Source organism: Phyllostomus hastatus, unplaced genomic scaffold (genome assembly GCF_019186645.2).
Source record: "Phyllostomus hastatus isolate PE091 unplaced genomic scaffold, TTU_PhHast_1.1 phas_scaffold_317, whole genome shotgun sequence".
Taxonomy (NCBI): Eukaryota; Metazoa; Chordata; class Mammalia; order Chiroptera; family Phyllostomidae; genus Phyllostomus; species Phyllostomus hastatus.
The window spans coordinates 10,598,420-10,613,695 of record NW_025334023.1 but is presented as its reverse complement, the minus strand read 5'-3'; the positions used below and the strand labels follow the sequence as shown (position 1 = coordinate 10,613,695).

Sequence of the window (15,276 nt, the reverse complement as noted above, 5' to 3'; positions counted from 1 at the left end):
ACACACCTGTTAGGGAGGAAGATCGCTCAGGCTGCCTCCTAGAGTTGCCTGTTTCGGGACATTGCTTCCATGAAGAAGACTTTGAAGAAAACCACAGCCCAGGAGGAGATTAAGGCAGTCATGTCTGTGGGACCAGAGTCCAGGGAAAAGAATGTGCAGATGTCAGGCAGCCCCGAGAGCAGGCAGGGGCTTCTAGAGTCGCTCTCTCCTGTGCGGGTGTCTCCTCTCCATGTGCTGTACCACCGCCTGCACTGGGCACCACTGGCAGGAGGGTACTGCAGCACTGAGTGCCTGCCAGCACCAAGGCCAGCCCTGCCTTAAGCCAAGACATTGATTTTTCAATCTCTACTCAGCTATGATTGGCAATTAAAAATATTTAAGATATATAACTACTTCCCATCTGTGTTAGATACAGTCAGATTGCATCCTGCCCTGCTGGCATAAAATATGTAGTTATGGCAGGAAAGTAATGGTGAAGGCAGGTATTCCCACCCTTGTGACTCTGTTTAGAATCAATAGCTCCTACTAGTAAATCACTCAGGATCAGGACCACAGAGGATCCCCAGAGAAGTCAGCCTGGTTAGTATTAAAATCGGACAGTCCACGTACATCATGGCTTCTGGTGAGGAAGACACAGCACTGCTCCCAGAGTCAAAAGACCCAGGTTAAAATCTTAGCTCCAAGCTTATTTCTGAAACAATATACTGCATATTACCTAAATTCTTAAACCTTAAATTGCTTACACAAAGTTCAATGAATATCTGTACTACCTCACAAGGCCGCTGTAAAGTTCAAATGAGAAAATATATGAGTAAATGTTTCAGAAACCACTAAATATGATATGAAAATAAAGTATGTTTTTTTAGATTACTAAAAACAAAAGTTCTATTCTTTCACAACAATAAGATTAAATCAAAACTATATAACAATAAATATTTAGTTAAACCCTATATATCTGGAAATAAACCACACCTTTAAAAATAATTCATGGTTGTTAAAGACCCAATATAAGAAAATGTACAAAATATTTTGAACTGATGAAAATTAAAATGTAACATCAATATTTGTACAATGCAGCTAAAAGCCTGGTAAGTGGAAATTTTTGTATGCATAAATTAGGAAAGAAAATCTGTAATTCCATGTGAGGAAACTAGAAAAGCAAGGAGAAAAGAGGAAGAAATTTATTAATAAAGATATGAGTAGAAATAGGTTATATTAAAGAGACAGATAACAGAGAAAATTAACTAAGCAGAAATCTGGTTCTTTGAGGAAAATCAACAACATTGATGGTCCTCTATCAAGAATTTCATGAGAGCCCTGGCTCATGTGGCTCAGTTGGTTGGAGCATCATCCCATCCCATATACTGAAGGGTCATGGGTCCCACTCCTGGTCAGGGCACATACTTAGGGTGTGGGTTTGATCCCCAGTGGGGGCGCATATGAGAAGGCAACCAATCAATGTTTCTCTCTCACATCAATGTTTCTCTCTCACATCAATGTTTCTCTCTCTCTCCCTCTCCCCCTCTCTCTCTGAAAGCAAGGAAAAAAGTCCTCAGGTGAAGATTAAAAAAGAATAGGAATTTTCATGAGAAAAGAAGAGAGAACATGAATAACATCAGTAATGAATGTTTAATATGTAGGGATTTACCACCACAGACTGTGCACATTAAAAGAATAAGAGAATACTATAAACAACTTCAGGCTCACAAATGTGACAACTTACATGAAATGGACAGATTTATTGAAAGATGCAACTTAAAAAATTGGCATACAACCCCTTCCACCCCCCAGAAAGGCTGAACAAACATCTACGTCAAGCAGAGAAACTGAATTAGTTACCCAAAATGGAAACCCTCAGCCTAGGGTCTCACTGAGGGACTGGTGTTGTCTTCTGTGAACCAGCTTCCCTTGGGGCATCACTGCCTGTGCCCTGTGGGAGGTGAGTGGGGTGGGGTGGGGGCTGAGGGGAGCAGGTGCACAGGGGGCTGCAGCAGGACAAGGTTCATGTATAGAACCCTTGAATCCCTGGATTAAAAACCCCTCTATCTTGTTGCAACCATCAATTTAACATCAGCCACAAAACAAGTGGGAGAAAGGGGACTCAAAGGATGAAAGACAAGCACTTTCACTGAGCACCAGGGACCAGTGTCAGTGAATTGAGGAAATGCATCTACATTACTTCTCCTAAGGAACAGAACACAGGGCAGAATAAAAAAAAAGCACTAAGAGAAAAAAGCCAATCCTGAACCAGAGGCCACAAATTTCCAATTAAATAAGTCTCTATACAACAAGGTATATGATTAAATCTAGTACAGTTTTATTCTATTATAATCAGCCCCTAATTATGTTATATTTTTCCACTTTTTTTTAAATGGAAGGGTAACTGATTAATACTCAATGTCTTATACCTACTTGTACATTTAATGTAACTTTGATCCATCACCTTCCTACCCCATCCCTTATTTGCAGCTTTCAGGAAACCCTTTTACCATCTGGGGGAATAAATCCCCATTACTCAGCCAGCTCACAGAAACAGGGGCAGAGAAATCTCCAAAGCACAGGCAGCATCCAATTTCCTCTCCCAGAGGCTTCTTGGTGCTCTCTGCTTTGGATGTTAAGAAATCCATTCTTGCTGGTTGGCAGCTTTTCACCCTCTCTACAAATCCCCCAGTCTGAGGACTTCTGATAAAGGGAAAAACTTGTTCTTACTAAAATGTTGAATGTTGATACTCTCTCTGACTTTGAGCAATAAAAAAAAGGCAGTTAAACTTAAGTAAGCCTAATTAATGACTGTCTCAAATCATCTCTTTTATAGCTATGGCACAGGTGGCAAACATAAGGCCTACAGGCTGAATCCGGCCCTCCACCTTGCTTCTATCCAGAGGCAGTGCCAAGCTCTCGCTTAACTGTTAAGGAGCAGTTACATTTATACAGTCCTAAAATCACATTCAGCCCTTTGAAGGCAACTTTGAGGCTGATATGGCCCCCAGTGAAAATGAGTTTGACACCCTGGCTTATGGCTTTTATTTTGATAATTTGTCATTCTATTTATCTCCCTTCAAGCAGAGAAGGGAGGGAGAGACAGAGAGAAACAATGATTGGTTGCCTCATGCATGCCCCGATCTGGGGACCTGGTTCGCCACCCAGGCATGTGCCCTGATTGGGAATTGAACTTGCAACCTTTTGGTTTATGGGACAATGCTCCAACCCACTGAGCCACACCAGCCAGGGCCATACTAACACTTTAAATGGCTCTTGGTTTGGGCTCTGAATTATACAGTCTCTTTATGGTGTCAGTATGACTCCCTCTGAGAGGGTATCAGCATCAGCCACACACTCTTCACACTTTTGCAACAACATGGGTTTTGATGTTGAGTGTATCTCACCCCTTCCTTATTTTGAATATCACTTGGAGGACTTTTGTTGTCTTTCCTGCCCCCTGGCCAGAGTGGTTCATGACTTTGAGTTTACAAAGAGAAATAATCTCTGTTTATCTTCCCATCTAGAAACTTCCCTGAAAAAAAAATTGATGATTCAAACAAATGAGTAACTGGTAAATTTCTGGAACTTCACCTTCAAACAGAATTTAAACCCTAGGATCTCAGAGCCAGAAAGTGAATTTTGTTTCTCACCCCCACCCCCATGACGATATGTGGGGGTATTTGCTTTGCTTTGTACAGCCAAAGGGTCCTTGTGATGAACTTCTCAAACCAGTAGCATTCTGGTCAAAGGTAGCTTGATTGTGCCACAACCAGAACAGAAACAGCAAGCAACTACTATTTATTTTTATTTTTTGACTTTGGTTCTGTTCTCACCCTTTATTGGGAACACAGGGCAATATTACAGTTTTGAATTAAATCAACAAACAAGAATGGCATGAATTATGGGAGTAACTGGTTTTCCAGTTCAGGATTAGGAAGAACAGGTTCAAGATCTTCAAGAGGATCACATTACTCAGCCACCAAAGGGTTTGGGCTTCAACTTATTAATGACTGCTGGAGAGCCAGACTCATCAACCATCTTCGTCCCAGCAAACTGGAATATGCACTATTTTTCAAACTAATTGTAGATATCAGAGAGAACTCCAAACTGACTCATAAATTGATCTGGATGGTACCATATGGTCTGTCATTGACTGAAACATGAAGGTGCGACCCATGACTATACACAGAGATAACCAGAACTGAACTGAGGACACAGAAATCACCCAAACCATCAGTCATTTGATGTTTGACAAGTGCTGAAAACAATGAATGAAGCAAAGAAAGGTCTTTTCAATAAATGGTGCTAAGTGACTGACTATCCACCTACAGTTCAAATTGGACCTTTTCCTCACATCATGTTTAATAATTAACTCACATAAATAAAAGGCCTAAATATAGCGGGTAAAAGCATGAGCTTTCAAAGAAAATGGGGCTAAATCTTCATGACCTAGGATTTATCAAAGCATAAGCAATGAAAAATAAATAAATGAGATATCCTCAAGATTAAAAACTTCTGTGCATCCAAAGAAGCTAAACAGAGAGGAAAAACACAGCCCACAGAATGGAAGAAAATAGTTGTACATTATATTTCCTATAACTCTGCTATCCAGAACACACAAAGAACTTTTATAACCCATCAACAAAAAGACAAACGACTAAATTTTAAAAATTAACTTGAATAGTGCCTTCTCCAAAGAAGACATATCAATGGTAAACAAGCACAAGAAAAGATGTTCAATGTCATTAGTCACAATGTAAATGCAAATTAAAATCACAATGCAATACCCCCTTCACAGACTAAAACTATAATTGAGAAAACTAAAAATAACAAGTGTTGACAATGATACAGAGAAACTGGAACCCTTAAGCACTGCTTTTGCAAATGTAAAATGGTGCCGCCTGTATGTATAATAGTTTGGTATTTCCTCAAAAAATTACCAAAGGGTTCAACAGCTCCACTTGTAAATCTGTATATACGCTGAGAATTGAAAACTGGTGATAAAATAAACTTACAGCAGCACTGTTCACAAAACCAAAAGGTACAACGTACTCAAATGCCCATCAACAGGTGAAAGAGTGAACAAATGTGACCAATCCATAAACTGAACTCCTATTCTGCCACATAAAGGAATAAAGTAAAACGGTGGCTGTACCATTTTACTGCACCAAAAACAGTACAGAGACTCCTCAAACACTGAAACAGAGACTTCACATATGATCCAGCAATTCCACTTAAGGGTACATAACCAAAACATTTCAAACCAGTACCTGAACAGATATCTGTTCATCCATATTCACGGCAGCATGATACACAATAACCAAAAGAAACCCAGTTGAATATTATTCGGCCTTAAAAACAGAAAATTCTGACAGAATGCAACATGGATGAACCTTGGGCATGATGCTAAGTAAAAAAAAATAGTCTCCAAAAGACCAATATTATATGATTCCACTTATATAAATATGATATCTACAGAAATCAAAACCAGAGACAGAAAGTTGAATGTGGTTGCCAAGTGATGGGGATGGGGAGTTAGTGTTTAATGAATAGTTTCATTTGAGGAAAATAAAGTTCTGAAGTTGTATGGTGTTAATGATATTTACACAACAATGTAAATATAGTTAATGCTATAGAACTATATACTTCAAATTGTTTAAATGGTAAATGTTACATTGCATATGATTAGTCACAATGAAAAAAATGAAGTATTGATACATGTTACAACATGGATAAACATCGAAAACATTCTAAATGAAAAAAGCTCGGCAAAAAGGCCACCCAGAGTGAAGTCATCTGTGCACTTGAAATTCATAAAGGTTGTGGAAATGAGGGAAAGTCTTGGCAAGAGTACTGGCGTCCAGAATGGAAAAAGACACTTTCACACTGTTGGACAGTGTCTTTTTCCCTATGACTGCCCAGCGTTCTCAGCACCATTCATGCAGGTCCATTTTTGGGTTCTCCATTCTGCTCCATTGATCTGTGTGTCTGTTTTAATGACAATATCAGCCTGTTTTGGTCACTCTAGTTGATCAAAGTTCACAGGCCCAGGTAAAAGGTGACCTGGGACTGTGGATTGGATTCTAATGTGGAAACCGTTACGATTTCCACACTTGTGTGGTATGTGGTGATTCCCTGGGGCAGCGCACCTGTTTTGGAAGAAACACACTGTAGTTCTCCACATGAAATGCGGTGAAGGGATGACAGCTGGGAATCTGAGTGCAGAGAGAGTGCTGCACTGCCCTGGGAAGTTTTCTGGAGTTTTGAAATCATTGTCAAGTAAATCACTGTTTGAAGCAGCCATGCCAATATAAAGTTGGGAAAGCAGAGAAATCCAAAATCATTAGAGAGACGAAGTCCTATGCAGACCCAGTTCACCAAAAGTGGTGAAGCTAGTCCACCCTATAGCAGTCCACATGTCATCGAAAGGCAGGGTGGGAAGACTGTATTTGAAGCCACTGTGCCTTGGGTGTTGTGGATGACTAGGGTGGTGTAGACATTGTGGGATTTTTAAATTCCAACTTCCCACATCACAATACCACTAAAATGACAGTGACAAAAACAGTCTGGTACTGGCATAAAAACTGACCTGTAGATCAGTGGAAGAGAATGGAGAACCCAAAAATGAACCCACATAAATGGTGCTGAGAACCCTAGATGGCCAAGGCAAAATGACACTAGAAATTACCTGAGCCCTGGCTGGTGTGGCTCAGTGGACTGAGTGTTAGCCTGAGAACCAAAGGATCACGGTTCAAGTCCCAGTCAGGGCACATGCCTGGGCTGCAGGCTAGGTCCCCAGAAGGGGGCACATGAGAGGCAACTGCACATTGATGTTTCTTTCCCTCTCTTTCTCCCTCCTTCCCCCTCTCTAAAAATAAATAAAATTTAAAAAAATAAAAAGTAACTGAAAACCCAACAATTTTTCACCACACTTCCTCTGCTGGGTCCTGGAAGGACTGACAGCCCTGCCCCTATCCCTCAGCACTTGTTGCAGACAGAAAGCTTGGCAGTGCCTCCTGGGGGAAATGTTAGGTCATCTGAGCACAGATGTGGTCCGTTTTCCCCAAAGCTGCAGTAGCATTAAGGTGGACCACGTTTCCTTAGAACAGATGCAGCCACATGGCCTGAAGTGACAGTGGACAGTTCTCACTCTCTTCTACATGCTCACAGAAACCAGGACCAGAACCAGTGCACTCCTGAACCCGGTCCCTAGCGTGTGTTCATGAACAGTGGTCCCACAGAACATACTCATTTAAACCGGCCATTAAAAAAAGGCCCAGCAAACCTGTCCCAGAGAAGTGAACACAATAATTGTTCCTACCAGAAGTGCTCACTTAAACTGGGCAATGAGGATGTGTGCTGTAGGAACCAGTCTAGAGGTAATGCTCAGGAGAAACCAGCCTGGACAAAGTGTTCACAGCACACCAGCTGGCTGAATTGCACCCCTTACCCTGAGGATCCTGTCTGCTCAAACACTGGCTAAAACTGGAACAGAGAGTTTGCACCCAGGTCTCTCTAGAACCCTCAAGGTAGGACCAGTCCTGCCCTCATACACTGGTGTGAAGCAATGTGCAAAACAACACTAAAAATTAACTGAAAAACTGATCATTTCCCACACCAAGCCCTTCCTTTACTCGGCCCTCCGAAGACCAAAACCCCTCACTGCACACAGGAATTATCCCCTCACCTTTTCTTCCCTTGGTGGTGCATGCAGGGAACTTGCTGAGGAAAAGCAAGTTCTCTCAAAACAGGAGGCAACAAAGTCTGCAAATGGCAGCAGGATGACTCACGTGCTCCTCTTGCTCTGCACTCAGGTAAACAGGGAATGTAAGTAGTATGTTCCCAAATCTGGTCCAGAGGCAGTGATCACAAAAAGTGGTCCCACAGGAAGTACCTGATTTGGGCCAGAAGGACATGTTCCCGAAAAACTAGTCCTGAAGTTGTGCTCACAAAAAGTGGCCGCAATGGCAGTTCTCACTTAAATTTGGGCCAAAGAAAATGTCCCTGGGGAACCGGTCCACAGGATTTGCTCATGAAAAGTGGTCCCACCAGAAATGCTCCTTTAAACTGGGCCAAGGGACATGTCCCAGAGGAAATTCATCCAGAAAAAATGCTCATGTGAAAACATAGTGAATAAGTATTCACAGATCTCCAGCTGGCTCAAGTACACCGCTTACTCCAGGAATTACCTCTGATCCTCAAACACAGCCTGGACACAGGCTGGAGATGGGATGGAGAAACTGCCTCCAAGTCTTATCTTGCTTCTTACTCAAGGCACCCCCAATAGATTGACTGGATGGAGAAATTGCATTTAGGTCTCTTATCACCCTTTTGCCCAAGCAGCCTGGCTCCACTGTCTATCACTGACTAGGCTAAATCTGAGATGAAGAATTTTGCTCCAGGTCTCTCCTTAACCTTGATCCCAGGACACCCTATGCCCATCATATAGTTGGTGGAGTCACAATGAAGTATTTGTCTCCAGGTCTTGTCCCTTTCACCAGGCAACCCCTTTGGCTCAAATAAACTGGCCATAGCAGAGACACAGAATTCAACTCAAGGACTCTCCTGGACCATTAACCTCAAGACACCCCCTGCTTTTCACACACTTGCTGGAGCCAGCAGAGACTTTGTCTCCAGGTTTCTCCTTGCCTGTTCACCCAGAACCAACTAAGCCCCTCACAAGCTGCATGTAGAGGGGATAAATAATTCACCTCTAGTTCTCTCCTCATCCCTTAGCTAAATATCCACTCTGCCCTTCACACATTTGACAGGAACCAGATGGTAATTCCCCTCCAGGTCTCTACTACCTCCTTATTCAGGCACCCTCCTCAGCCCCTAACGTGCTGACTGGAGCGTAGATGGAGAAGTATCAAAGCATCCAAGTCTGTCCTAGCCTTGTTCTCCAGGCACCCACTCTGCCCTTCATGCAATGGACTTGAACCAGAATGGAGATTTTGCTGCCAGATCTCTACTCCCTTATTCCCCAGGCATATCCTCTGCTTCTCAATACCGAGTTGGAGCTGAGATAGAATATTAGCGTCTAGATCTCCCATAAACCCTTATCCCAGACAGAACCCCTGGGCAGTTCACATAACAGATATGTGGATCCTAACAAAAAAGATGCCTACAAATTGGGGTTCCTGATGGATAACGGGCATCAAATATTTTAAAAACAGCCCTGCCTGCGGGGCTCAGCTGGTTGGAATGTCATCCTATACACCAGAAAGTTGCAGGTTTGATTCCTGGTCGGTGCACATGCCTTGATTGTGGGTTTGCTCCCCAGTTGGGGCATCTATGGGAGGCAACCAATCAGTGTTTTTGTCTCCCCCGATTCCTCTCTCTCTAAAAATGAATCACAAACATATCCTCAAGTGAGGATTAAAAAAATTATTATTAGACAAAGCTTAATAGCCATTTTATACAGGCTTTTCACACAAACTGTACTTCAGGGTATAGTTACCACTGATCCCCATACTGCCTCCTGCATTGAACTGACTGATGAAGACATCTAGATGGAGAGTACAGAAAAAATGACAAGACTGGACAAGAACTTGTAGAGCAGAGCAGAGCACAGTTGAGCTGTCTCCCAGGACTGCCTTACCCTGGGGCCTCCTCACTGCCATGATGCTTCACTATTGAGAAGTAGCACTACTGAGCTATTCCACAGCTGTGCTGCTTCATAATTCATCTCTAACAATACTGAGCTGCTCAACAGTTGTGCTGTTCTCACAGTCATGCTGTATCACAATTGAGCTATTTGCACCGAATACAATTTTCTTCTTCACTGCACCCCGACCTGGAAATTACTATTGGCTGTGACAATGACCAGTGGTTGACAGACACCAGACTTCAGAGCCAGACTGGACCTCAGACACAGACCCTGGACTGTGAAACCTGGACTCTGGAGTAGATCCTGAGCCAAAACCTAGACCTCAGACCATAGACTCTGAGCTCAAAAGCAGACAATGGACCCTGAATGCCAGATACCAGATCCCAGAGCCAGAGCTACATACGGACCCCACACATGAACCCAGGACATAAAGCCACACCCAAAGACACCCCAGACCTCAGGCACACAGCTGAATACAGATTTGACACCAGACCACAGAGCCTGGAGATGGAACTGAGATCTGTCACCAAGACCCCATAGCCAGACTCCAGAGCTGATGCTGGACACTGGACCCCAGGTAACAGATGCAAACAGACCCATGACTCAATAAAGAAAATTCATGACTTTCTTCAAGTCCAAGCAGCTAGCTTCACAAATATTTTTTCATGCCAATGTAAATGTAGAAGAGAGGAAAATTAACTCACAGCACTTCTAAATTCTACCAAAATGCTGTAGAAATAGACCAGGAAGGTTGAAAAAGCAAACAAGAATAATGCTCACCTTTGCTGGACAATGCTCATGATCTCTTAGCTGTAGCTGTCTCCGGCAGTTAGCAGTGTCCCAGACATTAATTTCACATGGCAGGCTCATCAATACTATGCAGGATGAAAAAAAAAGTAATTACTTTCCTCACACCTTGTAAGTTCTAATAGCTGGGTTAATAATCAAATTAATATAATCAGACTAACAGAAGAAATTCAAAGTTTAATATATGTGAAGGTGAATTTCTTTTTTAAAAAAATATTTTAGAATTTTATTTATTTATTTTCAGAGAGGGACGGGAGAGAGGGAGAGAGAAAGAGAGAGAGAGAGAAACATCAATGTGCAGTTGCTGGGGGTCATGGCCTACAACCCAGGCATATGCTGACTGGGAATCGAACCTGCGACACTTTGGTTCGCAGCCTGTGCTCAATTCAATGAGCTACACCAGCCAGGGCTGAAGGTGAATTTCTATGACTAGCAAAGACAAATGACTAGCAAAGACAATGAGGTAATACTGGATATATAGAACATTCTGGAAAATGGGGGAACAGGGACTTAGACCTTAGAGGTGAAATGGGTGTTATGCAGGTAACTTTTTTTTTAATCCTCACCCAAGGACATATTTTCATTCCTTTTAGAGAGAAAGAGAAACATCAGTGTGACAGAAGCACCAACTCCTGTACATGCCTGGACCAGGAATCACCTATGCCCCAAAAGGGGATCAAACCTGCAACCTAACTACATGCGCTGACTGCGAATCGACCCGTAACCTTTTGGTTATTGGACAACGCTCCAACTGAGCCACACCAGCCAGGGCATGACAGGTTACATTTTGTTAAACAATGCCAAAAACAATAGGACATGGGGGTGAGTTAGGTAAGTGGGTCAACAAATGCCTGCTTGGAGTCTGAATTTCTAAAGCTAAGGTGATTATAATAAAGTTCTATAGCTAAACCAGGTTTCTCCAACTAACTATCTTAGGAGGAAATGAGATGAGAATTATAGGTTCTTTCTCAGTCTTTTGTTTCTTAATAACCAGCTTAAAATCATCATGCCAGCACAAAACTCTGGCTCTCTTCATTCCCACTTTTGAACCTTTAAATAAAAGTTTTACACCCACACCCTGGCTGGTGTGGCTCAGTGGACTGAGCGCCCACCTGCTAACCAAAGTGTTGCAGGTTGGATTCCCGGTCAAGAGCGGATGTCTAGGTTGTGGGCCAGGTTCCAAGTAGGGGATGTGCCAGAGGCAAGCACACATTGATGTTTCTCTCCCTCTCTTCCCCTCTATAAAAGTAAAATAAATAAAATCTTTAAAAAATTTTATACAAAGATGAAGACTAGATGAATACTAGGTGTGCACTGTGTTGAAAGCATTCCCACTGTGAGCCAGTACCTGGCCCACTTACATCAGCTCTGGGTCCTCTTTAAATTTTGGGAAGAGAATTACCTGAGAGAGACAAAAGTCCTGTCATATGAGCTCTGGGACCGCACCAGAGAGAGTAAGGGGTAATGTTATATCAGCTCTGGGTTCTGTGAGGATGGACAGGGGTCCCTTCCTGAGACAATAGGGGTTCCTATTGAATCAGCTCTTGGTCCTGTGAGTTCAGTAAAAGTTCCATCTGAGAAAAAGTAGGTCTTGTTGCATGAACTTTAGATTCTGTTACTATGGGAGAACTCCCATCGAGAGAGTAGTGGGTCCTACCATTATTGGTATATAAGACATCCTGAGCTTATGTAAGAAGTAAGGTGGAAGAAGTAAGGTGCCTTGGAGGATTCTCAGGTCCTTGCAAAATGGTAAGAGCAGAGGCTTAGTAAATAGGTGCTACTCCCAAGAAGTACACAAGATGGCAGCAGAGAACAACATTCCCTGGCAGTGTGCCTGTGAGTGTGAGGTCTTCCACACTGAGAGGGTAGAGGGTCATGCCCCATCAGCTCTGGGTTCTCTGAGTGTTGGGGGGAGTCCTGCCTGAGAGTAGGGGATCCTGTCATGTCAGCTCTGAGTCCTGTAAGTGTGGGGTGAGTTCTTCATGAAAGAGATGGGGATCCTTAAACATTGGCTCTGTTTATCTATTATGGAATGTGGACTCACCTGAGAGAATATGGGGAATCCTTTGACATCATCTCTGGATTCTGTGAGGGTTGGAAGGAGTCCAGCCTGAAAGAGTAGAAGCACCTGTGACATTAGCCCCGAGTCCTGTGAGTGTGGAGAGGGGTCTCATCCTGTAAAAGCATGGTGTCCTATCACATCACCTGTGTCCTGTGAGTGCAAGGAAAGGCCTGTCCCTGAGAGATTTGGGGGTCATATCACCTCTAATTCTTGTGAGTGATGGGAGGGACCTTTCCCTGAGATAGCAGGGGGTCTGATCACATCAGCTCTGGTCCTGTGAGTGTAGAAGTAGGTCCTTTCCTGAAACAGCTGGGAGTTGTGTCACATCAGCCATGGGAGAGTAGTGGGTCTGATAACGTCACAAATAATGACATATAACTATTTTCAAAGATGATCAGAGGAGAGAAATTACACAAAAGTGTTTTATAGAATAAACACCTAACCTATGGGATACAAACAGGAACTAAGGTGTTATCTAATGGCACACACTTTGACTAATTTTTCTAAAGCCAGTAATAACAAGTCCCTGAGAAATGATTTACTAACCTTACATGAAAATTCTAGGAAGGGAAGGGAGAGGAAGGCAGGAGATAGACAATTAAAGAAGCAAAACACAAAGAAACAAAAACCTCTTTTGTCTGGAAAATTATTGGTGAAAAATATTTTTGAAACACTATCCTGTGTGTAGTGAATACAACACACAGTTGTCCACTGCATGTATGATAGGTAGAGTACTATTCTAGGGATGTGGAAGGGGACAGGCTTACAAACAGGAAAAACAGGCTCTTTCTTGTGTTCAAGGAATTTATAATCTATTGGCTAAGACAATGTATAACTGTCAATGAAGTGCCACAAAGGTACAAGTCCCTGACTTCCATATCTCAACTGCTTATCTGAGTGCCAACTGTATGTGGATGTATCATAGAAATCTCAAGGTTTAAAGTAAAAACCTTAATTTTTAGTTTCCTCTTAACCTCTTGTACTTTTCTTCATTTCAGTAAATGGCACTACTCTCCACCAGTAACTCATGGCAGATACCTAGGAATCATCCTTCATTCCTCTGTTTTCTTCAAGTCCCACATTACACCCATAGGTAAATGCTGGAATCTATTTTCATAACTAAAAACCATCATTCACCCTCCACCCCATGTTCTGCCACCACCTTAATGCAAACCCTCATCATCTTCTGCTTATGTTGCTGCATTAGGCACCTAAGTGGTCTGGTCTCTTCCGATCTCTCCAGACTCATATCACACAACTGTACTTTCTGAATATATTCCAGAAACATTGTTTATTTCTTAGGTTCTTGACCATGAAGATGCCTCAGGGCCTTTGTACAACCCATTCACCCTGTAAGGTTCTTCCTTTCCTCTGTTGAATGGCTGGATCATTCTCATCTCTTAAGCCTCAATTTGAGTGTCAACTTCTCAGAGAGGCTTTCTCAGATCAACCTAATTCCAATAGGTTCTCCTGTTTTTCCTCTCAAGTCCATCTGTCAAAGGTTTACATTCCATTAAGACAGGAGTGTCCCTTGTTAACCATTGTAATCACAGTACCTAGCAGTTCTTGGCACAGAGGATGGAAGCACTTAAAAATTATCTGCAGAATGAATAACTGGAGGTGAGGGAGGATGGCGCATTTGAGGACTTGAAAAGACATTCTGTGTGGCTGGAACCTAGGGCTAAAGTGGTGAAAAAAGTTGGGAGAGGTAGAGAAAGGCCAGACAAGAAGATCCCTGTAAACCACATTAAGGTGTTTAGACTTAAATCTGAGGAAAAACAGCAGTGACTGAAAAGTTTTAAATTCGGAGTGCCCTGATCAGATTTGAGCTTTATCAGCCTAGCATTGTGGAGATTGGCTTGGAATGTAACAAGACTGAAAGAAGGAAAACCAGCTGGGAGGCTATTGTTATAGCTATGTAGCAGGCGCTGCAACCGACTAGATGTGAGCGATAAGGAAGGAATCTAGAAACCTTTCCTGCTTCTGGTTTGCGCACACCGCTCAGTTAATCATCTTTCCCTCAGGGCCACCAAAGCAATGTGGAAAAGACCCATTTTTCAGCACCTATTACTGTCGCATAGCAGCTAGCTGAAAATATATCTCGAGCACCTCAAAAGCTGGAGTATTACCATTTCCTTTTTTGCATTTCTAGTTTCTGACACTTATCCGTGTGCAACTCGACAGCACAGTAAACGATCAATAAACGCTGGATGAGCGATTACAATAGCACTGTCTAAAATTAAAATGCTTGTCTTATTCACTCTCAACTCTCACTTAAGACCACCCTCGCATAGAAAGGCTAACTCCAATAAAAATAACAAAGACGCTCTGAGTCTCATTCACAATGACGTTAAGGTGTTCGTTAGGAGTCTCCCGCCTTCGCTTTCCCCGAGAACCTGCTCCCACAGCTACTCACCGGAGGAGGAGGTCGCGGACCCGGCCCACCGAACGCTCAGAAAAGCAGGCAGGCTGCAGCCAGCCTCTCGCCAAGCCAGAGACAGCCTCTCGCCAAGCCCCCTCCAATCGAATCTCCCGCGTCCTTTTCCTCAGGAAGTGACGTTTAGGACCTGTTCCCTGAGAGCCAATCAAAAGAAGGTGCCACCGAGGGTGGAAATTAACCTGACTATCCCAGGAACCCTTGAAAACAACCACTTCCGTCAAACTGGCTGTCGGGGCAGGTTTGACGGAAAATTTACCGGATTGGTGGAGCAATAGCACTGTCTGTAAACAATAGTTGGTTTTGGAGCTGCGCGGAGCAGGCTAGGGTTCCCTGGAAAGGGTGGGAGCGCAGTTTGGATTGAAGTTGAGGACGACA

At 42.9% G+C, this 15,276-nt stretch overlaps 1 protein-coding gene across 1 annotated transcript in view; it reads right to left on the bottom strand.

Moving 5' to 3' along the window:
* Nucleotides 1–14,974, bottom strand: part of DDIAS (DNA damage induced apoptosis suppressor) — a 47,730-nt gene extending 32,756 nt beyond the window's left edge. The window contains exons 1-3 of the mRNA XM_045818126.1: nucleotides 14,878–14,974; nucleotides 12,444–12,509; nucleotides 10,373–10,467 (exon numbers count right to left, since the gene is read on the bottom strand). Of these exons, the coding sequence (XP_045674082.1) occupies nucleotides 10,373–10,392 (20 nt within the window). The 5' untranslated portion in view covers nucleotides 10,393–10,467; nucleotides 12,444–12,509; nucleotides 14,878–14,974. The remainder of the gene's footprint in view (nucleotides 1–10,372; nucleotides 10,468–12,443; nucleotides 12,510–14,877) is intronic.
* Nucleotides 14,975–15,276: the final 302 nt, after the last annotated feature.